General features: G+C 41.7%; 1 protein-coding gene across 1 annotated transcript in view; it reads left to right on the top strand.

Annotated features, from left to right (window-relative positions):
- The window catches only part of RAB3C (RAB3C, member RAS oncogene family), a 216,585-nt gene extending 193,766 nt beyond the window's left edge, over window positions 1-22,819 (top strand). The window contains exons 4-5 of the mRNA XM_040977700.1: window positions 7,963-8,087; window positions 22,280-22,819. Coding sequence (XP_040833634.1) covers window positions 7,963-8,087; window positions 22,280-22,467 — 313 coding nt within the window. The 3' untranslated portion in view covers window positions 22,468-22,819. The remainder of the gene's footprint in view (window positions 1-7,962; window positions 8,088-22,279) is intronic.
- Window positions 22,820-25,195: the final 2,376 nt, after the last annotated feature.

Raw genomic sequence — 25,195 nt, forward strand, 5'->3', positions numbered from 1 at the left:
TAGAGGAGCCTTCCTGAGGAAGCTTGGACTGTTTGGATCCACATCAACCACTAAGTAGTTGCATCATCTGAGTTAAGTCACTTGACACCTAAAGTCCAAGCTTTTCACCTAGAAAGTAAAGGAGTGAGACTAGCTCTCCTTCAGAGCAAACATTCCGTGATGTTGAAGTGCTAAGTTGCTCCCTGTTGTTGTGTGTTCACTCAGGCTGTTGATGCTGGTTCAGATAGGAAACTATGATTCCACTAGAGAGGAATGAATCACACAGATTCATTAGTAGGTTTTTCAGGGACCCACATTTTCTTTCCTTGTCATGGATGCTGCCAGAATAAAGACCACAAAAAAAAAAAAAAAAAAACTCCCTGCTAGCATCATGACCTGAAAGGGGTAGAAAGGCAATTGACATTACCTGGGATGGAATTTCATACACAGGTTGTCTGTTGATGTTTTTCATTGCGGTTTAGAATTAACTAACTTCTTAGGCAATTTGCCACAGCCAGCCTATCATTCCCTCATTCTTTCAACCTCTACTGAACTGTTACTGTTTGATACCATCTGTGCACCTAATACCGTACCAGAGACATAAGGATAAGCAAACAGTTGAGGTCCCTGCCATCATTGTACTTGTAGTCTAAGAGGCATGTGGCTAAGTGACTGAATCTTGGCATATGACGTGGGCCCTCATGAAAGCCACGTGGGCCACATGGAGGAGCATCTAAACCAGAGGAATGTGTATATTGAGACTAGAGGGAAGAGAGTGAGAGGGCCTGATGGAGGGGAACAAAATGTGCTTTAGACAGATAGCATATGTGATAGTACTTGTGGGTTTCTTGCCAAGCTAATGAAGCTCACCTGCAGTTGTGTGCTAGCATATTGGCTGTTTGAAAAAAAGGAAGTGGAATTAATGGAGTCAAAACTACAACCTCCAGAACACTGTTAAGCTCTGTGCCCTTTACTGAGACAAACCTACTGAATGGATCTCAATCGATTTTTCCAGAAACAATCTCCGAGAAAGGAATTTGCATGCAGGTAGCCTGTTTAGAAAGTGTAAGAAACATCCACAGGGGCTGGGAAATTATATGTGAAAGAGAAGATGGCCAAATAAAGGTTTGTTTATCAAGCCAGTTACCATGATGGGTAACTAGCCCTTAATCTTGCTTTAAAATCATGGAAATCAGGTAGTAGTAACCTGAGGAGAAAGGGAGTTGGGCTATTTATACAGTCATTGCCGGGATCTGTTCCTGGGTATGCTTTTTCTCTATTAAATACCTTCTTCCCTCATGGGCAGAGTGGCCTTGTGGTTCTTAAGAAAACTACAAAACAAAGAATTGCAGGCAGTAACAGTTAGGAGTCAGCCAGAAAGCACAGAGAAGTAAGACCTTGGGGGGTGGGGTGACAGAATACCAAGAGCATCTTGCTTCAAAATATCCCCAGACCTTCTATTTAATTTGCATCTGTCCTTAAAAATTGAGCCCCCAATTTTGTATAAAAATTTCCACCTCACAAAACCTGTTTCCTATGGGTAGCCCTTGCTCACTGAAAATGCAGTAAATGTGAGAAGTTCAAAGACGTCAGTAAACTCATAGAGGGCAAGGCAGGTAGCAGGAGATCAAGATCAAAAGGGAACCCACGTTCACATGAAGGTGCCATGTTAAGATTAGATTGTTCTGGATTTGGCTGATCTGTACAGAACTCAGCTGAGCTCCCAGTGTCTTCTCACTTCAGAGACAAGCCTACAGAGCAGCGCCCCTCTTGGATTGTTCTCTGGCAGGCTTTTCCCCTGATGAAGAGCCAGAATGTACAAAGCTGATGGAATTGACCGCGCCTCTGTTGCCTGGTGTCCGCAATGGTGCATATCAAACCTTCCTGTATTCTGCTGGCCAGACCAATCGCCGAAGTCCAAAGTCTGCAGGGCAGGGAACTGTGAAGCTAATAATTCAAACTACTACCAGAATCTACCCAGAATGTTCGGAGAGGGCATTGGGAGGTTTCTGATCATGGAAAATTTTCTCTTTGATTTCTCTCTATTGCTGGAATTTTTATGAGGATATGGCAATTTTAGCAAAATATGTAACCCTAGTCCTTTCCATATGAAAAGGTTTTATCAAATATTAGCATTTATTGGAGGATACTTTTAAATTTTTTTTTCTTTGATTAACTTGTTTATTAAGTGACTTCATGTGCAAATAGGCAGACTAACATCTTAATTTCCTAAACCTGCATTTACAGCATACATACTTAAACCGTCACGTTTTATTGTGTTCCTGAGTCTGTTTCCTTACTATTACTCTTTCATTTTAAAATTTATGTTACCTCTGTAAATCACATGAAGAAAGAGGAGTGCCGGTTTGGCCCCACAGTCGGTACACCCACATCACACATCTGTGGAGTACCTGAGTTCAAGTTCCAGTTTCATATCCTAACCCCATATTCCTGCTAAAACAGATGCCATAAGTAGTAACAATGACTCGAGCAATTGGGTTCTTGCCACCTACATTGAGAGATCGGATTGAGCTCTCGGCTCTTGCTGTGGCCCTAGCTCAAACCCAGCCGTTTGAGAAGTACACATTGGAGTTCTCTGTCTTTCCTCCTCAAGTTGTTTTTCTCCAGTTTTTGCAAGTAATAAAAAGAGTGATCCCAGCAATGATCAGCCATGATTGCTCATGTAAATTATTTGGAGAAATGTGTTTTTAATACTTCTGGTAGAGTCTCTAGAGAGTATTATTTAACTGTCTGCAATGAGATCCACTTTAAAATTCTTGGAAGGTTCAGAAAAATTGAATACATATATGGGAAAAAATAGCAAAAGAACCAATCCTGTGTGCTAAACAGTAGCAGATTGGGAAGTTTTCTTGGAATTACGCTGCAATACCGAGAAGCCAAAGCAGGAAAATGGATGCAGTGATGAAATATCAGCTTCCAGAATTAAAAAGGGGACTGCTGTTACCCCTGGATGAGGAAGAGCAGGTTACCTTCTCTCTGGAACCTCATATTTCCCTGTTCGGCCTAGTTGGACAGAGGAGACAGTTGCTATTTTGGTTCACTGAGGGATTCTGTCTGGACCCTTGCTGACAACAGTGTGACCATCAGGAATCCATTGTTCTCTCTGCGAAGAAGTTCAACTCACAAGAAATGGCACACATACTCCATGGAGACAGGAAGGAATTGAAAGCAAGTTTGGAGTACTTGGGTGGCTGTTTATAGCTCTCCAGGCTTAAGTTAATTTTTACACAGTTCAGTTTCTTATGTGTAAAATATTAAATCAAAAAACCTCTCCTGTCCCTCATCTCATCCCAGCTTTTGTTCGTGTTTAAACAAGAGCTGAAATGAGACTGAACTGTGCTTTCCTTCTCTTTCTTTTTCTTTTACTCTTTTTTTCTCTTGAGATAACAATTTTTTAGAGATGTTTTGGGAGTTTTGTTTTATTTTTACTGGGTACTAATTCAATAACAAACCTATTTTTTAAGCTATGATCAGCACGTGGTGGGGTCTGAATTGCCTGCCATTTGCAAGGTAACCATGGTGACCAGCATCTGGCTTCTGATCCGTTAATCTTGTTCAGATTAGCAGTAATTCCAAAAGGGTCTTCTGCAGCTACTGCTAAGTCATCTTTGCACGTGTATGTATATCTTGTGGTGACAGCCACTCTTCTTTAAATGTGTATATTTACTCAGCCAAGAAATAAGACAGATCCGTCTAATGAGGTGGTTGAAAACTCTTTGCCCAAATAAGAAAATTTGCAAAACACAGGAAATGACCAAAAATGTAAATATTTTTAACTGCCGCCCGACAGGAGAATGTGTTCTGCAAACATATGTTGTGTTCTTCACAAAAATACCAGAGAGAGATCATTTACTCTCAGTTTAAAATGTACTTGTCTCGAGCCTCAGGCTGGGGGTTATTATCTATTGAAGACAGAATTTGAAATCCTTCCGTGAAAATTTTCCAATTAATATTTAGGTTATAAGAATTAAAAAGGATGATTTAAGCTGGATTTGGGAAAACAAATGCTGGCTTCCCAAGCTAGAGCTAATAATGTGTTCCATTTGTCAAGAGTTACTTGCAATTTAAGAACAGCATGGTCCAGCTTAAAACCATGTTTGTCCCACAAAGTACCCAGAGTAAAAAAAAAAAAGGTAGCCTCATCTTACAGGGTGAATATACCAGTACTAAATGACCCAAAAACACCTTCCCCATATGCAGAATTTTTCCTTAAACTGGCTGCACAAAGTATCATAATTCTAAGTTGTGAAAGATGGGAATTAGATTACTTTACCATTATTCCTGTAACCTTAATTCATGCCAGTATAGATGAGATATATGAAAATCTGTTTGTTTCCTAGTTCAAAGGTTTATCCTTCTCTTTTCCCAAGTTTTCCTGAATAAAGAAAAAAAAAAAACCTAAGCTCATCTTTCATGTGTAGAAAAAAAAAAAACAGCAGAGAACAGGAAAGGCATTTTTCGAAGGTGTTTTTTATAATGGCCAACAGATACATGAGAAAATTCATAGGATCACTGGCTGTCAGAATGGCTATCACACAGAAATCAGAAAACAATAAAGGTTGACAAGGATATGGATACAAACGTATCTCACTGCTGGTGAGAATGCAAGCCAGTACAACCATTATAAAAGACAGGAGAGACCACCATTTGACCTTCCCACTTCTGGGAATTCAGCATATGAAAGAATTATCTGTCAGTTAACAATCACTAAAATAGGAAATCAACCCAGATGTCCTTTATACTATTAATGGATTAAACAGTGGTGTGCATACACGATGGAATATTACTCAACCATAAAAAGGATGAAATCCTGTCTTTTGCAATAAAATTGTTCTAACTGGAAGCCATTATGCTTAGTGAAAATTCAGTCCCCAAATTGAGGAATATGTGTTTCCTCTGATTTTCTGGTATTAATGTAGAGTACAAAAATGTAATCTAGTATGTTTTAAGAGTTGAGTATTGTTTATAGCCTGTTTATAGTACAGGATATTGTATGTATTCTTGAAGAACATTTTTTTCTGCTTGCTATTTGTTAACTTACTTACCTAATAGAAGTATAACACTGTGATTATGAAGTGAACTGAAAATATTTTATTTAAAAAAACAACTCTTTCAAGTTTAAAAAAATAAAAATAAACACATTAAATTTTTAAAAATGAAATAATAGATAATTGCAAGTAATAGTAAAAAGAAAAAGAGGAAGAAAGAAAAAGAAGGAAAGGAAGAGAGAGAGAGAAAGGAAGGAAGGAAGGAAGGAAGGAAGGAAGGAAGGAAGGAAGGAAGGAAAGAAGGAAGGAAGGAAAGAAGGAAGGAAGATAGTTTTGATGTGATTCATGGCCCAAAAAGTATGTTCCTTTTATGTACTTATGTGTATTGGTAGGATAGAGGGAATGTTGTATATTCATGAACGAATTGTGGTAGGCTAAAACCCTATGGTTTACAGTGTCAACAGAAGAGGAAAAAAATATTCCCTTATGCAATCAAAGAACACAAATCAGGCAGCAGGTGCTGAGATGCGTCATTTCCTGACCTTTGCAAAAGGCTCTTCTGAGCTGAAGAGATATGCAGGGGAGCAGTGCAATGAGTTTGCTCAGGTCAGAGCAGTGCTGAATTTTCTCAGGCAAGCTCTTGACCTCGGGAAACTCAGAAAGCCTTTCCTTGTGGCCATTCCTCCCTTATGACCCCACACTTTCCTTATTCGACACTTAAGATGCAGTGAGGAAACAGTATTGAGTTCAGAGTTTCTTTCTTCACTTTCCTAGTTGGTGGATACAAGCCACATCTCACAGTTGCTAAAGGAATATATTGTTAGATAAGATTAGACCATTTCTCTCTCCAGATTCCCTAATAAAATACTCTGTGCCTCTGGGATGACAGGTAGAGTAGCATTGTAGTGTGTCAGATACTTTAATCTCATTTGGAAATCAGGGGAATGCTCTGAAATACAGCTCTGCCTCTTAGTTCTTCCCTTTGCTCTCAGGAGGGACAAACAGGCGTCACATCACACTGAAAGCTCTCCTGGCGCGGTTGAGAGCTCTTTGCTTTTCATTCTGTCATCAAGTGGAGAACAGCTCCTCACGGCTTTCTTTTCAATAATCCTGGAGGGCTTGACAATTGCTAGTGAGCCTGGTCTCAGGCTCCTCTTTCCCACACATTACAAATCCGTGCCTTCAGGCTTCAGTCGTGTGCTTAGCTTTTCAGTATTTCCATGTCTCTCTCTTGATCACCGACTAGGCAGTAGGTCTCTGCACCCTTAATGCTAAACTGTCATTCCCAAATAATATACAAGGAGGGTAGACTTTAACTTCCTCTTGTTTTCTCTCTGGAAGATAATAAATACATGAAGACCTCACTTCTCAAGCTTCTTCCCCCTTTACTTTCTCAATTTGAAAGACAGGGAAAGAGGGCCCATACTCTGGCTCACTCACCAGTTGCCTACACTGGGTAAAGTGGACTGGACCTGGAGCTGGAACACAATCCAGATAGTCCACCTGGATGGTAGGAACCCAAGGACTTGAGCCATCACCCCTGCTCCCCAGGATCCAATTAGTTGGAAGCTGGAGTAAGAAGCTAGAACTGGGAGTCAGCATAGGACTTCCAATATGGAGGGTGGACTTCTTACTAAGAAGGCTAAATGTCCTCTCTCTGCTTCTCAAGCTTTTCAAAAGTAGAATGGAAACATGCTTAAGAGCACAGGCTTCAAATCCATCCCCTCAGTGTGATATCCAGGTCGGTCATTTTACCAGCTGCATGATACTGAGTAAATGATTCAAACTCTCTATGCCACATTTTGCTGAGTTATAGAATGGAGATGATGATATCTGCTGAAATTATTCTAAGGGCTCATCAGTCAATACAAAGCAATTAATTGCACAGCAATGAGAATACCTGCAAATGACAATCAATTTAATTATCTGATTGAAGTTCAAAATCAAGAAGTTCCTTTGTGTCATGATCCATACTGGAGGTTTACTTTGAATTCTACATATCCTTTTTCTAAAATGTCGATCTGCGGGCTAGGATTATGGTGTATCAGGCAAAGCCACTGCCTGTGACACCAGCATCCCATGTGAGTACCAGTTTGAATCCCAACTACTCCGCTTCAGATTCAGCTCCCTGCTAACAACCTGGAGAAAACAGGTGCAGGTGTCCCAGCTGGGAGACCTGGAAGATGCTCCTGACTCTGTACTTCAGCCTGGCCCAGCCCTGGCTGCTGTGGCAATCTGGGAATAAAAACAGTGTGGGTGGAAGATCTTTTTCTGTTTCTCTGTATCTCCCTCATACTCTCTCCATTCCCTCATTCCCTTCCTGCCTCATCATCTCTCTTCGTAGTTCTTTCAAATAAATCTTTCAAAAACAATCAGTCCATTGTATTATGATCTTTATATTCATCAACCTGATATTTTCTTTTAAAAATGTAAGACATGAGTATATTAGTTCTTAATATTTCTTTTTAAAACTATCATGGTCTCGAATTTCCTAAACCCGAATTACATGAGTTCTTTAAGTTATTGTGAAAAGAGAAAATGATGCTTTTCTGTGATACGCTGCATATACAATGACCAACCAGATCTGTTTGCCTACAACTGAGGGACTTTTCAAGATGTTGGACTTACTGCTAAAACCAGAAAAGTTGGGCAGTCCTGGATGCTTGGTACTCCTTGCTGAAAAGGTATAACAAGGGTGTAGACCTAGGAAAAGGAAGAAGCTATAGCAATATCAGTCTCATTAGAGACTAAACAATTCTTGGTACATCACTGTTCCCTGGATTTTTGACTCACGCAATACCCTGGTGAGTATCTAAAGAGTGAAGCTGCACTGATCTAATTAATTCTAAATGTCATGCATTTGGGTTTCAGTTTTTTGTTATTTTTGTCATCACCGGGATCTATTTCTTCTCCCTCTTACTTTATGCTGCTCTGCTTTCTGCTGACAATTTCATGCTTGTTCTTTTTCTTTTAGGTCAACTCAAATCAAAACATACTCTTGGGATAATGCCCAGGTTATTCTGGCTGGCAACAAGTGTGACATGGAAGATGAGCGGGTCATCTCAACTGAGAGAGGCCAACGTCTAGGAGAACAGCTTGGTAAGATTAAGAAACTAATTAATGAATTAATAAGAAGACTTGGTAATTATTTATAACACCACATAGAGTCCCTGCTAATTGTCAGTATAGGGTGTTATTTATTTATTTTTTAATGTATTCTTGGAGAGACAGATTTACAGAGAAGAGAGACAGAGAGAAAGATCCTAGATGCACTGGTTCATTTCCCAAAAGGCTGCCGTTGGAGCTGAGCTGATCAGAGGCCAGCCACTGCCTGTGACACCAGCATCCCATGTGAGTACCAGTTTGAATCCCAACTGCTCCACTTCAGATTCAGCTCCCTGCTAACAACCTGGGGAAAACAGGTGCAGGTGTCCCAGCTTATTGAGATTCTTATTGGTTTCCCACATGGATTCAGCTACCCAAGGCTTTGGGCTGCCCTCCTGCTTTCCTAAGCCACAAGCAGGAAGTGGATGGGAAATGGAGCAGCCAGGACAACTGTTGGTCCCCATGTGTGATCCTGACATTTCCAAGAAGAGTATTACCAAACGGAGCCATCACACTGGGCTCCAAAGAGGAGTTTCATGAAAAGGTTTTCAGACAGTGGAAGACAATAAGCTGTCTGTAAGTGATCAGTGCATTTCCTTTTTCTTTCTATGGCATAATTGGAATTGGAACACAGTGTCATAAACAAAATGTTACCCAGGATCTTAATCCTAGGGGAGGTGTTCAAATTCTCATTGCATGGGGAACATGAGTTATACTTGGTCTGTTAAAGTCTTGCCTTTTTTCTCCATACACATATGTGTATGGGAGTACACATATGTGAAGGGAGTACTTCTTTTATGTGATTGCTGTTGTTCCCAGGGTTGCCTGGCAAGAGGGTGATGGCCAAGGTGGATCTAGTTCCTGATCTAGGGATGTCATTAATAAGCCACATTTTGTTACAGACCTCTTGGTGACCCAGTCTCCTCAGAGAATATCATGCCCGGGCTGTGTACCCAGATCACTGTAGATAATACATGTGAGGTAACAGAGTTGAGAGCGTTTCAGAAGCAGTAGAGCCATTTCAAACACTCCTCTACGAGGGACTCTTCAAAGGGGTAATGGAAATGCATATCATAAGAAAAAAGGTGGCATGGATTCAAGGGTTTTTTTTACACAAAAATAAGCTTATTTTGATTCCAATTTTCCAAGCAGTTTTCTTTTAAGACTTTATTTATTTTTATTGAAAAGGCAGATACACAGAGAGAAGGAGAGACATAGTTAAAGATCTTCTGTCTGATGGTTTACTTCCCAAGCTTTTGCAACAGCTAGACCTAAGCTGATCCAAAGCCAGGAGCTTCCTCCAGGTCTTCTATGTTGGGGCAGGGTCCCAAGGCTTTGGGTCATCCTCAGCTGCTTTCCCAGGCCAGAAGCAGGAAGCTGGATGGGAAGTGGAGCAGCCGGGACACAAACTGGCTCCCATATGGGATCCTGGCAGTTGCAAAGCAAGGATTTAGCCACTAGGCTATCGCACCAGGCTCTTCCGTGCATTGTTTTTTAAACCGTCCTCAAATCTAAAGAGAAAAATGCCAGAGATATCAGGATAGAATTTTAGTTCAAAGGAGCAGTGCATGGTTGATTCAAGATATTTGGTTGTGCAACTATTACATGCCCTCGGTTATACCATAAATCATGCAATATATAGAAAATATGATCTGCAGTTCCAAGGATCCAGTTGCTGTCAGTCATTTAGAGGGCCTAGAAATACAAGCAGGAGTGCAGCAATAACAAGACAGAAAAAACAGGTCAGTTTTGTGATGCACTAGAAGGCCCATGTCAGGAGGAAAGCAACAAGGGAAGAGGCAGACACAAGGAGACAGCACATCGCCAACAAGAACTGTGGGACAGGAGGCAGACACATAGCAAAACAGAGATGACGCTAGGGAGAGAATGTGTAGAAAGGAGCATAGCCACTAGGAAGAAGTGACTTACAAAAAGAGATAGAGATCGTGTGGGCTAGATGCAAAGATATGGCTTGAAAGGCCCTTTTTGTAAAGGATAGATACTACAAGCTACCAAGAGAGGCACCGTGAATTGAAGTGGAATGTAGACATTGAAAGGAATTGAATTGAAGATTAGGAAATAGAGAAGTTAAAAGCCAACATAAAGCTACAGAAGTCAGTTGTGGGTTCGGAGAACAGTTCGAACCCTGGAAGTGAAGAAGCTGGAATTCTTTTTAGCTGCTTCTTCATTTTGGTTTTTCCCCTATGGACCATAGTAAATGTTGAATAATTCTTAGCATTGAGGAGTCTTACCTTCAAAGAAAACTATTAAATATATCTTGACAATAAGGTGCTGGACTTTACCATTGTCTGTACCTACAAGCACATAATATACTTCAATAGAGGAATGATGGACTTGTGACTGTCGGTGACTTTTAAGTTAGGACCTGCAGTAAGAATTACACTCAATTAGCAACCCGTGCATTCACATGGGAGGAGGGTGAGCATGAGAACAAAACAGATGTTGAACAAAACACACTACTTTGACTATATCAGATCCACTCCATTTTCTCTCTTACTTTTTGTAATGATAGTCTCAACTCACCAAGTTGATCCCCTGCTAACCCAGACTGCTATGTGGAGACTTATAAACCCTACACACTACCTACAGTGCCATGATGCACATGGCTAGCAGATTGTTGAACTTGTAATTATTGCTGGAGGACTGTACTACTGCAATAATATGAGAGATGGGTAGGAAGGACAGGTGGGGAGGGAAATGGGGAAAGCCCTAAGCCCACAAAACTGAATCATGGGAAATAATACGAATAATTTTTAAAAACCACTTATGAAATGGTTGCTTTGGGGGGTTGATTTGGTGTTCTGCTGCGTAGATTAGCAACGCAAAGTCTCTATCCGTGGTTAAGTCTCTCCCAGTGTGATCTCCTAGCTGAGCTGCAACCCACTCTGAGCTGCAATTCATTACACTGTTCATTGCACAGAAAGCTGTAACTGAATGATCACGGGAACATTTCTACTGAACATTCTTTTTCAAAACACACACACACACACACACACGAGAGAGAGTTACAGAAAAAGAGAGGTCTTCCACTCCAGATGACCACAACAGCTGGGGCTGGGCCAGCCTAAAGCCAAGGACTTCATCCAATCTCTCAGAAAGGTGACAGGAGCCTGAGAAGTTGGGCCACATTCCACTGATTTTCCCAGGCCATTCGCAGGGAGCTGGAATGGAAGTGGGTCAGCTAGAGCAGGAATTGGTGCTATCTGAGATACCAGTGTCACGGGCAGTGACTGCCCTTTTCACCGCCCCAAGTCATCTCCACCCAAACACTGTTAGAGCCACTCGTGAAAAACCTGTCCGTTAATGCCTGGTCGGTCTCATTGCGGCTAGTCTTCACTGAAAGCGTTTATCTCCTCCGTTCGTGGGACTTCTCATCGTTCTGTTAGTGCCGTTCGTGTCTTAGAAAGGTAAGAATGAAAAATATTCTGTCTCCAAGAAAAGGGAGAAACAAATGGATGGACAAAATAGCTTCCTGAAACTAACTCTTCCTTTCCTTCGTTTTCTTGACTAGCCAGGCTTATGCCACTGTGATGGGGCTGCAGGTGAGGGGAAATGACAATATAGGACAGAAAATGCTAGGCAGTTGTCATTTTACCTCTATATATAGGCCTGAGGGTTTTTTCTTCAAAGAAAGAGAAAAATAGATTAAAACTAAAAATTGTTCAATGTGATTGGTATAAAAGAGCAGAGAAACTGACTCAACCTTTTACTGCTTAAACAAATTACTTGTGTGCTAAGAAGATTAAGTTATGGAAGGAGTCCTTAGAATTATAAAACTACATCAAAAGGGTGACTTTTCTTAGAACCCTCCCAACAGCCAGCACACATATATGCTTCGCATTCTGCCACATATGTGAGATGGGTCCTGAAACTGAGAGGCAGAAATATTTTATGCCCCTGTGCAAGTTCTTCCAATGGGTTTTAATTGATTTTTTGCTCTCTCTTCAGTGAGACTCAACAGTCGTCATAGCAACCGATGCACGTGCATTCTGAGAGAGTCATTTACCTCTTAATGTGCTTGTTCTCATGACTACACACACTTCTACGAATGATCAGGAGAGACCGTGTGTATAAAAAAACTCATAATCTAAATGTAAGGTTTTACAGGCCTTTAGTCTTTAAATTACTGGTGAAAAGTACTATCACACACAGAGGTTAGGCATTTTTTTAAGGCTATTACCACTTCTCAGCATGTGGCTCATAGAACTGCTCTATCAGTCTGTTATAATCAGTTCTCCGTTGTGGATGTTCTATCCCTATAATGTTTGCTCATCCCAGTGAGGATATTTGATGGAACCAAGTTATAGCTGAGCTCTTTAAAATTCTTGTATGGTAAAAGCCCTGGCCAATCCAGTTTAGCTTGCATAGCATTCATTAAATGCTTACAATATGCCAGGTGCTGGGAATATAATGACAACTAAGCCTACCATCTAGAAATAATATTAGAGAGCCTGAGACAGATCATGCAGATAGCAACACGGTTTTCACTGGCCTTACTGTTCCTGGCCATTTGACCTTATTGTATGTCGCTCCTCGCCACTTTGACCTCCGTGGCATTGGACTAGGCTGTCTTGTCTTGTTCTGTTTCCTTGGTCTCCTCCTCTCCTCTTTCTGTCTCTTGTACTTTATCCCTCTATGCTTGGCCCATATTTCCTCTCTCTACACCCTTCCTTGAAGATGCACATCCACTGCAAGCTTTTAACTCTCTGCACACTAATACTGCCAAATCGCATCGCAGCCATGAGCACACGATCAAGCTTTAGCTGTTCTCTCCACCTGCCAGCTGTGCCTGTTCAGCTGTGCATATTTATGGGTGAGAGTGATGGGCCAATGATCTGCAGCCATATTAGCTGTGGTTTCCAGTGCATATTTATGAAACCCAATTAAGACCTGTTGTATTTGAATTCTTAAAGTTGAAGCCTAGGAAACTATCTTTTTAAAAACATGACTTCCAGGCCCGGCGCAGTAGCCTAGTGGCTAAACTCCTTGCCTTGAATGCACCGAGATTCCCATATGGGCGCTAGTTCTAATCCTGGTGGCACCGCTTCCCATACAGCTCCCTGCTTGTGGCCTGGGAAAGCAGTCGAGGATGGCCCAAATTTTTGGGACCCTGCACCCACGTGGGAGACCCAGAAGCAGCTCCAGGCTCCTGGCTTCGGATAGGCTCAGCTCCAGCTGTTGCAGTCACTTGGGGAGTGAGTCATCGGACGGAAGATCTTCCTCTCTGTCTCTCCTCTCTGTATATCCGCCTTTCCAATGAAAAAATAATAAAAAATAAATCTTAAAAAAAATAAAATAAAAAAATAAAAAAAACATAGCTTCTAGATAATACTACATTTTAGAGCACTAACTTCCAAGGTGCAGAGTGTTTGGAGAGAAGGAAAAGTTGTGCCAGACTACATTGTCATAGTTTAAGTTTTAATTGTAAAGCTGTTAAACGTTAAATGAGAAAAATGGGAGATATAATTAAAGATATATAGTTTCTGAAAGTAGAAGTAATTTGCCTGGAAATAGGAATAAAGAAAAAAAATGTATAAAGGGGAAGGGACTTGTATTGCCTTGAAGTTCTAGGTGGAAAAGTACTTGAAACATTTTAATAAGCTCTAAAACGGCAGGAAGTACAGAAACTCTTTAAGTTTCTCCAAAATGTAATCAAATAAACAAAGACTGTAGATAGATTAAAATAGCTTCTGGAGATAAGTGATTTATTATGAATAATTAATTGATAAGAACCATTTTTGAAGTGTGTCTGGTTTTCATTAACATTTCCTCCTAGATCAAATAGCAGCTGATATTCCCAGTCCCTCTCCATTCAAACAACTGTCCGAGTATACTCCACTCTCGGCCCCTGTATCTCCACTCGTCCAACAGAGAAATCCCATGCACATTTCTGCCAGCTAGAAAGTACATAGGCATGGAAGATTCCCACACAATACAACTTTCCTCTCCTTCTATTTCCATGTAGTGATTTTTTTTTGTATTTTGATTATTCATCTGGCAAACATTTATTAAACACAACAATATAAGGGAACTCATAAAATATCAATCTCTGTCATGGAGTTTAAGGTGTAGTGTGTCTATGAGAAATATTCTCACATGTCATGAATACTTGAATAAAACGGGGCTGGTAAGTATTGATATACGTGTAATGAAGGGTGAAGAAAGGACGTAGAGTTATAGGAATGGAGAATTATTTCTGTTTGGGGAATACAGAGACACTTTGTGTGTGTGTGAATTCTGAAATATATTGGTTTGATAAATGCTAACCTAATTTAATGTTAGCCTCCATGGGAATAGTATATACTCTTCCACATCACAAAAATGCCTGTTACCTCTGGAGGTGAGAGCTGGGTCAATATAAATCCGAGGAGGCAGATCCTCCATGCTTCATGAAAGGAGTTTGGATTTTGTGGGAGATTTCTGTTCCACCAAGGGTAAGAGTAGGGCACACTGACCATGCTGCCTCACATCCCTGGTACCACTGTCAGAGACAAGAATACTGAAGTGAATGAAGCATCGTTGTAGCTAAGCCTGGAAAGTCTTCCCTCCACCCCCTTAATTTTGGTGGTGGGCATGCTTGGGTTGGTTTTGGTTTTGTGGGAATGCTGCCTTCAGAGTCTTGTAGCCTCAACCTATCAAACATATTCTTTTTATAGTTGGTTTTCCACCAAAGTAAAGTAGGATAGCTTTGCACCTTCTCTTACTGCTAGACTCCACTTCAGTCATCAGACCCTTAGCCCACCAACGTGTTCACAAAATAGTTCTTTAATGCATGTAGTTGTCTATCAATGTCCAGGAGGATACTGAGCTGTGTGTAGTGCTAAAACTATTTAAACTATGTTCCTGAACCCCCACAATTTTCCAGTGCTACAGGATCTAGTCAAAGATGCCAGAAAATGACCAGTTCATAAATGCTATCTTATTCAAATATGTAATTTCTAATTTCGAAACATTCCTGAATTTTCTGGAATTTCCCCAACTAATAAACTAGAAAATAATTAGCCACCCATCCTTTGCCTTCTTTGAGAACCACAAAAACAACAACAACAAAAATATCCTGGCAATTCTTGGGTGCTATGAGCTTTAAAATTTTACACTGAAATAAGTACTGTTGATCTGTGTAGCAATTTCTCAGTATCTTTAGAATGTTGTTTTGGAAAAATTGTTATCAGGGCTACTTAAGAAAGTCCCTTCTTGAATAATTGGAAATCAAGGAATTGTGAACTGTGCTTTTTGCTGTGGCACTGAGAGAAGCCACTCCTGACTGCAAGTCTGAGAGTAGAGAGATGCAGGAGTCACCAATATGACTCGGAACTTCTTCCTCAAGAAACTCAAATCTGTCAAGACTAAGACAGTGGCTTGGAAAAAAAAAAGTAGGAGGAAGGATGAATTTAGATTAAGGGCTTTCAGCCTTGGCTGCACATTTCAACAATAAAGGAGGCTTTGTAAAAATCCCAAAGCTGGGCCTGGTGTGATAACCTAGTGGCTAAATCCTTGCCTTGCATGAGCAGGGATCCCATGTGGGCACCAGTTCATATCCTGGCTGTTCCACTTCCATCCAGCTCCCTTTTTGTGGCCTGGGAAAGCAGCAGAGGATAGTCCAAAGCTTTGCGACCCTGCACCCATGTGGGAGACCCAGAAGAAGCTCCCCGTTTCTGATTTTGGGTCAGCTGAGCTCCAGCTTGTGTTGCCACTTGGTGACTGTATCAGTGGATGGAAGATCTTTCTCTCTATATATCTACATCTCCAATGAAAAATAAATAAATCTGTAAAATGAAAAGTTGGGCCCTGCGCAGTGGCTTAGCAGCTGAAGTCCTCGCCTTGCATGCACCACGATCCCATATGGGTACCTGTTCTAATCCTGGCAGCCCCACTTCCCATCCAGCTCCCTGCTTGTGACCTGGGAAAGCAGTCGAGGATGGCCCAAAGCTTTGAGACTCTGCAGCCATGTGGGAGACCTGGAGGAATTTTCTGGCTCCTGGCTTCAGATTGGCTCAGCTCCAGCCATTGTAGTCACTTTGGGAGTGAATCAGCAGATGGAAGATCTTCCTCTCTGTCTCTCCTCCTCTCTGTATGTCTGACTTTCCAATAAAAATAAATAAATCTTTTTTTTTTTTTAAAGATTTATTTTTATTATTTTTTCATTGGAAAGGTGGATATACAGAGAGGAGAGACAGAGAGGAAGATCTTCCGTCCGATGATTCACTCCCCAAGTGAGCGCAACGGGCCGATACCATGCCGATCCGAAGCCAGGAGCCTCCTCCGGGTCTCCCGCGCAGGTGCAGGTTCCCAAAGCTTTGGGCCGTCCTCGACTGCTTTCCCAGGCCACAGGCAGGGAGCTGGAAGGGAAGCGGGGCTGCCGGGATTAGAACCGGCGCCCATATGGGATCCCGGGCGTGCAAGGCGAGGACCTTTAACCACTTGCGCCACCGTGCCGGGCCCAAAAATAAATAAATCTTAAAAAACAAAAAAAAAGAAAAGAAAGTCCCAAAGCTGGAGCTATATCCTAAGCCAATTTAATTAGAATCTGTGGGATGAGATCCAAACAAGAGCAAATTTCTTTTAAAGGCCCACGTTATTCCAACATTTATATGTGATAAGGAATCTGATCTACAGGAAAGGAGAAGAGATTAGCCAGAGCGCCTGTACAGAGAAGCCATCAAGTTGCCCCCCAGCTGGGCAGGGCCCTTGCTGAGCCACAGGGAGCTGCTCTTCCAAAATGGCTTATTGATGCACCTAGACTGACCCCCACGTGGTCTGAGGGCACACAAATTCTTAAGAGGGCTTTCGAAAATCATGAAAGAATATGAGATTTTGTGATAAGCATAATTTGTGGGTCTGATGAGGATTTAGAAATATCCACTTGGAATTGTATAATAATCCACTTGGCTGAAATAAATGAGCCAAAGCCTGTCTTCCAAACTGCAATGAGGTCACGCTAGGAATTTATTACTTTCTGGCCACTCGAGTTTGATACTTCAAAATAGAATTCAGCGGAACATGATAGGATTTCCTCCATTCACTGACTTATGCGTTCGTTCATTCGATATCTTTGAACACCAGGTACTGAGCAGCCATCAGGAGTAAAGATACAATGCTTTACTACTGCTAGTGAATGTCAAGACGCAAGGAGATTAAAGTGTGCGAGGGACACACAAACAATGACTCTGAGAAGACAGTATGTAAATGCCATGGTGGAAGTAAAGACTTAGTGTTAGAGGAGCTCATGAGAGGAACATCATCCCCATCTGGAGGCCCCAACAAAGGCTGCAATGGAGCAACTGTGAGCCCAGTCTCAAAGCATGAATATGACACAACAGGTGGACAAACAGGAGATGGCCCTTTAGGCAAAAGAAATGTAAATCTGGGGATATCTAAGTGTTGGAAACCTGCCACATCCCAAAGAGTCTTGTTTGAAGAACTGTATAACAGAGACTTTGTCATACACATCCTGAACAGTTAGTACTGAGCTTTAAACTTTGGAGCAGGCAGATTGGATTTCATTTTAGACCAGTTATCCTTGCAGTGATCTGCCAAAAATGGGGTATTTAAGATCATCAGTTGTAGCGCATAAAGAAAATATTAGTCTACTTAGTTATCAAACTAAACAAATTTTATTATTTATTTTGATTACATAATAATCCAGTGGCATATTATAAAATAACTCTTCATATGTTCATATATTATAACAGTTGTGAACTTTTCTCTTGTTCTTGAAACAGTAGGCACCTCTCTATGTGACTCCCATGTTCCTGCTGTTAATAGAGAAGTGAGTAGTAAGAGAACTGTCAGTTGGAATTTAAATTTTGTGTCAAAGAAAGTCAGGAGTGACAGGGATTATGGTCAGTCGGAGACACCAGCTACCAGTACCAGGGGAGGCCCTCACATACCTACTCAGTACTCCTTAAGCCAGATGTCTGAAGTTATCTATTTAAAAATATATTTTTAAAGATTTATTTATTTTCATTTAAAAGGTTTTACAGAGAAAGTAGAGAACAGGAGAAAAGTCTTCATCATTGGTTTACTCCCCAAAGGGCCAGTCTGAAGCCAGGAGCCAAGAGCTTCTTTTGAGTCTCCAACATGAGTGTAGGGTCCCAAAGACTTGGATCGTCCTCTGCTGCTTTACCAAGCCACAAGCAGGGTGGGATCAGAAGTGGAGCAGCTGGGACATGAACTGGTGCCCGTATAAGATGCCAAAACCACAGGTGTGGGATTAGCCTGTAGTGTCACCATGCTGGTCTCTGAAAACATGATTTCTTTTTAAATTTAGTTTGATGTTAAGGTTTCAACACATCTAGGGGTCCGATCTAGCATACTGGAAGCTCTCTTGAAGGTGAAGTTCAACAGGGAAGAAGGAGAGGTAGGGTAGAGTGCTTTAAGGGAAGACCACATGGGAAGGGCTGCCAAGGGCTTGTGTGAAATCCATTCACCACCCAGGAGGGGGCGAGCCTGGCTAACCTGGAGGGTTTGGGGTGTGTTTGTACGTGTGCAGGGACGGTGTTGGGCTAGGGGAAGTGACGAAAGGCAGCAAATGGATGATAACTGTGGCACTTGGGAGAACAATGGACAGGACCGTGTGCTGCCTCCGCAGCAGCCAGCTGCAGCCACTCCGGTCTGTGCTGTTAGTGCCAAATGCAAGTGTTCCACAAGTACCAAGAGGGGAAGGGGATAGAAGAAGCATTCTCTACATGGACCAGGGTTTGTCAAGCCATAGAATGTCTAGTTTCAGAATCCTGACAAAAGCCAAAGGAAGCTACCGTGTGGTTAGGCCTGGCTGGAAGCCAGGACCTGGGGCTTGAAATGGCCATTAAAAAAAAATCTGCTTTATCCTTTCCTGGAATTGTGACTATCACTATTAACACAGTATGTTTCCAAGTGGAACAGATGCTCTGTAGGGTGCTGCGATCTTTCAGAGTGACAGCTTGAAGCCTGCCACCCAGGTGAGCAAGACTTCTGACCCACAAGCTCTGCTTGTTGCCCTCAGCGTATATTAGTCAAGAGATGCCAGACCTCTCTGAAGTCTCTTGGTGTGAGCACTTCCAGGGAGCAGCATGGAAAAAACAATCACAGCATGCAACGTCCAGGACCAGCCCATGCTGCCAGCCAAACAGCGAGGAGCTCATGGCCTTTAAGTTCACCACACCACATTAGAGTCCTCTTTTAGCCAGGCACAGCAAAGGGAGCAGATGTAAACCAGGTCAGCTTGTCTAAAATGGGATTTTCCAGTGATTCTGGTGCAGGTGCACCTCCGACCCCATGAAATCAGTATATCTGATGACACCCCTTGGGATGCACCCTCTAGGGATGCAGATGCAAGTTTGCTTTGTGCTCTTCATTTTCTTCCAGATAAGATCTATGCAAGCTGTGATACAACACTTCATAACAAGTGAATCCAAAGCAAAAGGTCATATACAAATTCATGTCCAACTGTGCCATCAGTAGCTTTGGAACAGGGTAGGAGTGGTCTTTCCAAGATCAGGCATGGGAAAGCTCAAAACAAAAAAGTGTTGCGACACAGTACATGGGTCATCCAGCCACTGCCGTTGCCTCGGCTAGGGAACAACCGGAAAGGTACTGATAGGAATGAGAAAGGATGCATATGTGTCTGTATTTAACATGTTCACGGATTAAGACATTGTCGTGTGCTGAAATTATTAATACCCACTGATGTTGGAGGGACAGGTGTCTGCAGCTAGAAGCTATTTCTGTAACCTATTTATCAGGAGGCCTTTGTCAGACTTCTCAGTTGGCTTGCTGTGTGACCTTGGACTACTTATTTTCTCGGACTTCAGCACTCTTTCCTATCCAGTGCATTGGAAAAAATCTTCTGTGTTTTCAAAGCGTGTTTTTAAAGCATCACTGACTAACGTTCCAGGTCCCTGTTGATGTGGATGTCTATGGATGCAAGGTTAAAGATTGAGCTTGTGTTGCTGTGATTAAAGTGCAGAAATATTGGGGCAGGCACTGACCTGGCTGTTGAGACACTGATTTAAGATGCCCGCATTCCATATTGAGCTTCTTAGGTTTAAGGCTTGCCTTGAACTAACTTTGCTCCACTCCCGATTCTGGCTTCCCACTAATTCACACCCACCAAAGCAACCAATGATGGCTTGAATAAAGTCTTCGCCACTCAGATGGGAAACCTAGTTAGGTTCCTCGCTCCTGGCTTCAACCTGCGCTAGCACTGGTTGCCAGCCTTTAAGGGAATGAATTGGCACATAGGGAATTAGGGAATATTTCTCTCTCTCTCTTTGTGATGTGATCCTTTCAAGCTCAGTGCCTTCCAAACTCACATTTTTAATGTAATGGAAAAAAAAACACGTTAGCACAAGAGATGAATGAATCGAACCTGTAAATGAGACCTTTATATCATATGCAGGATATTTCTGCCTCTAAAGACACATCCAGGGATCTTGACTTCTTCAGCAGCTTCTTGGCACCCCTTGAGGCACGCACACACACTCCCTCCTGCCCCACTAGCACTAGGAATATCCACCACTAAGATGCAAATAGGTCTAACATCTCAGCAACTTACCCTCCCCCAAGATGAATTGTTAGATGATGAATGGTGTCTTGCTATAGCCTGAACAAGCATTTAAGAACAGTTCTGTTAACATTGAGTGGCCTTACCTATAGATTTATAAAGACAGACTCTAAAATAAGTATATAAGCATTGTCCAGGGAGACAAAATGTAAGAGAATTACCAAGCAAAGATGGTTTCAAATGTCTGCTTCCATTTTATAGCACCTGGCTCTGTCGATCCATTTTTAGCCCAAATCCTGCAATTATTCGCTTGGATTTTAGCGACAGATTTGCTGGTGAAAATCAGGCTCTGATGTAGCCATCCAATCAAGTAGTATCATAATTAAATTAGAAACGTTAATTCAGATGAGCTGCTTTTTGTTGTTCCCCCCTCTCCCCGCAGTACTATTTAAGAAAGTAAGCATTTCCAGGTTATCAGAGGGATTTTCACATGATGCAAAGTGTTAGTTCGTTCTTTCTCCTTTGGCCGCAGGAGCTGGGATGAAACCGCCTGATTTAATCATTCCGAATCCAGGTGGCTCCTCTGAGATAGGGCCAGATGTAACCAGAAGGATTTATAGGGTGTAAAATTCTGGATGGATTAGTAAAGCCTTTCTGTGTGCAGCCCAGTACATCCTAAATCAACATCCCCTGAATGGACCTGAGCAATCTGTGTCTGGCCTAGTGGGGAAGTTGCCATGGCAACTGACTGGCAAGCTCAGCCAGTGGAATGTGAATGCAAACAATAGAGTGATAAGAGTGTGTCTATCGCAGCCTGTGAAGGCAGCTTCTGCCCAGGTACAGTGACATCCGGAGAAGGGTGGTTCTGGCCCTGGTGTTGTGCGTCTTCTCATCATTCTCTCAGCTCATTGGATCAAGTGCCCATGTTTTGGTAAAAAAAGAAACAAAATTGCTACTGCTAGATAATGAAACCTGGAGACATCAGCAACTGGTAGACTGGTACAGTATTCGAAAAAGCCCCAGGGGCTGTTAGACCACCACTGTTCAAAATTTTCCTAAAGGAAGTTGGAATGGATTGAAGAGAATTCCTGTGACTCCCCATTGCCACCTTGTGGCCTACCAGTCACTGAAAACTGACCGGTCTTCCAATATCCATCACAGAATAGCAGCAAGATTGGACATGCAAGAAGCTAAGAGCTGACTTATGGTAGAGTTTGATAGTCTCTTTTGCAGCAGAAAATAAACATACAATCTTCTAAACCTTAAGCTAATAAGAAAAATTAAAAGTACGATTTTGGGTAGAATCCAGAAATTGGAAAAGAATAAAATGTCAAACAGTACAAGGAAAGAAGAGATGGCAAAGGTTGACTTGATGTTAATGATTCTTATGTTGCCATTACTAACTCTTGCAAGTGGATAGTTTTCTTAAAAGGTGTGCAATCATGCTGGTAGCTTAAATGAATTGGAAGAGAAAAATAAATTGTGAACATCACCAATTGTACTTCAAAACCCTCCTGTTCATGATTAATGGGCATCAAGATGTCAGCATCTGCTTGAACGGTACCTCATGCTTACACCAACCAAACTCCCACCACTCCAGGACCATCCAAAACCATAATCAAGTTCCATTTCATTTCAAAAAAGTGTGAAATGACCCAACTGTGTTTCTGTATTCTTCCAGGGTTTGAGTTTTTTGAAACAAGTGCCAAGGATAACATTAATGTCAAGCAGACCTTTGAACGACTTGTGGATATCATCTGTGACAAAATGTCAGAGAGCTTGGAGACAGACCCGGCCATCACTGCGGCAAAGCAGAACACAAGACTCAAGGAGACTCCTCCTCCACCGCAGTCCTCCTGTGGCTGTTAGTGTACACACACACACACACACACACACACACACACACACACGGGAAGCTCCTAGGGGCTCTGGTTGCCAACAAACAGCATTTATAAATGGTCTGTTAGCCTTCATTTATACTGCCTAATAATTATTTGAAGGAAGTCCTTGATGTCAGAGGCCCCGTACATGCATTCAAATCTTGGGTGATTTCCTGTGACAAATATGTGATCTTAACTTTGTAAGGACTATTCATCTATAGACATCTAGTACTTGCATGTGATGTGTTATTTACTTGTCTTCTAGGCTCTCTATTTTTCTAAATTCCTTCATAGTTAAGCTGCTGCTGGTGCATCAGACTTTGATTTCACTATAGCTGACTTCTGTGCCATGGATTAAAATTATGCTCTTCACTTGTAGGGATGAACACCAAGGAATTGTTTGTGTGTGCACCAAGGAAAGAATATGGGAAGTGTCAGGAGATTGCATTTGCTTTACCCTGAACTGAACTTCAAATGAAAATCTGCTCTTGGTTAGTGACACTCCCTAAGTCTGATCAGTTTCCCATAAGGAAACATCTCTTTATCACTGTTACACATAACCAGGGAGGTCGTTGACTACAAAGAAATTGAAATGTTGTCTCTAAATGTGACATTCAATTTATTGGAATTTGGTTTCAACAATAATTTTAGCCTACATGCTTTAAAAGCAAATTCCTTACTGAGGACTACTTTCTCCTGATTTTACACAGCTCTCAGAATATTTGAGAGCATTGAATGGATGTGGCTGCTGAATGCCAGTTATGCAATACACATTTGAACCAAGAGGGGGCATGAGTACCTAAATAATTCCAAGGCCTCAACTCCCCTCATTTCCTTAATGACTTGCCACTGCCATACTATACACGTCCTCACTACCATCACTTTCTGGAACCATTTACCAACTCTTGGAATCAAAGTTGGATTGCAAAGTCTATGAGGACTGCTCTTTCTGTAGGAGCAGACGTGTTTCCCCGGCCGTGTCCTTCTGTCTATTGAGGAACTGTTTGAATACTAGTCCAGTGAGTTCTGAGTTAAAGAGGAGCAAATGTCATCGTTAGTTATTTCAACTGAGATGTTCATCATTCAATAGTCCCATTAGGCAAGATGCTTAGGCTGCCTGGAGAACACTTTGTAGCTGAGAGTAGCAGAAGCATTGGGAATCCATAGCAATTTCAGACAAGGAAGAAAGCATTTAAACATGTAGACTTCCTGAGGAAAATACACGAATAGCAAGTAGGCAACCAGTCCTTCAAATTGTGCTAAGCATTAAAAGGAAACTCCAGTTTGGTGTCAGCACTGTGTAGCATCATGCCATGTGCATCATACACAATGTCTGGCAGATAGTAAAGGACACTCACGCTGGATGAAATTGCCCCTTTTTCAGTGGTTGCGTTGAAGATGCTTTCACTGCTCAAAAATAGAAGAACTTGTGAACGTATTGGGTATAAGTTTATTGGGCAAAGGCATTGATAGGAAAATATGCATACATAAAGATATCTCTAGGGAGTAAACATCAGCCAGCAGGGAACTAAGCCACACACAGTACTAGTGCAAAGATGGAAAAACAGGAGAAGCATTTGAAACATTTGAAGCATTTGGGAGGATTTTAGCATATTCATGTAATTTCTCACCTTCTTAGTTTAAGATCTGCTAATTGGTAGTAAATTTCCACTTTGGCACACTGTGAGACAGATCTCAACTTAGTGAGGACAAGAAGATGTCAATGTGTTATGGGATTGTAATGGAACAACCAGCTTCAAAATCACAGAAATGCCAGTGAAATAGAAGAAGCAGAGAGGGGAGGCACATGGTTGGGACTGTCTATAACAATGAGCTTGTTTGCATAACACTGTCACGATCTGTAACTCGGGCCAGAATGTGGCTGTGTTAAAAGACATAGCTATTAAGCTCACTTTTACTCTCTAGCATGGAGCCATAAAGTCAGGAAAATTTTCTTGTCCTCCCTCGCTGTCCCAACCCCCACACACATATAGATAGCAAGGCCTGGCTAAGACATTGCACATGGCTTTTACAGAAGGACCTCAATATGTGTATTATTGTCAAGTGAGAAAAAAAAGTGAGAGGATAGGATGTAAGCTTGAAAGGGAAATAGCTGGTTTTTGCTCTCTTGAAACCCTTTCCCCGAAGAACTGTTACTGAAATTAATTGGATTTTAGACTAGAGGATCTTAAGCAATGCCCATGTACACTATTTCAGACACCCCAAAATTGAACCACTATACACAGGTCAGGAAAAAAATGATGAAACAATAGCCTAATTTTCATTACTGAGAAATATTTGAAACGTCTGACTTTCCTAACCACATCATGTGGAATATCCCAGATGATTCTCAGTTCTGAAACTCTCTCCTTGCCTGAATTCCATTCTGAAAAACTCCACGCAGCTCAAGAGAAAGAACACTTTTATTTCCATTGCAGAGTACATGGAAGGAGAGACTGTGCTCTAGTCTTCATTGCATCAGTAGATCCTGGTTTTATTCAAATATGGAACATACGGGAGCCAGTGAGGGGTTAAGTAAGTGTGCTACTTCAAGCTGTGTTACTTATGAATAATAGTGACCACTACACACAAACACACACTGTACCTCCATCTGCCCACAGCCTAAATATCCACACGTCATTTTAGCCAGTGGCCTAACAAATAGATGGAAAAGAACATGATGTCTTAAAAAGTGCATATTGGTTTTAACTTGTAAT

Source organism: Ochotona curzoniae, unplaced genomic scaffold, assembly GCF_017591425.1.
Source record: "Ochotona curzoniae isolate NIBS_2020 unplaced genomic scaffold, NIBS_Ocur_1.0 contig_2754, whole genome shotgun sequence".
NCBI lineage: Eukaryota > Metazoa > Chordata > Mammalia > Lagomorpha > Ochotonidae > Ochotona > Ochotona curzoniae.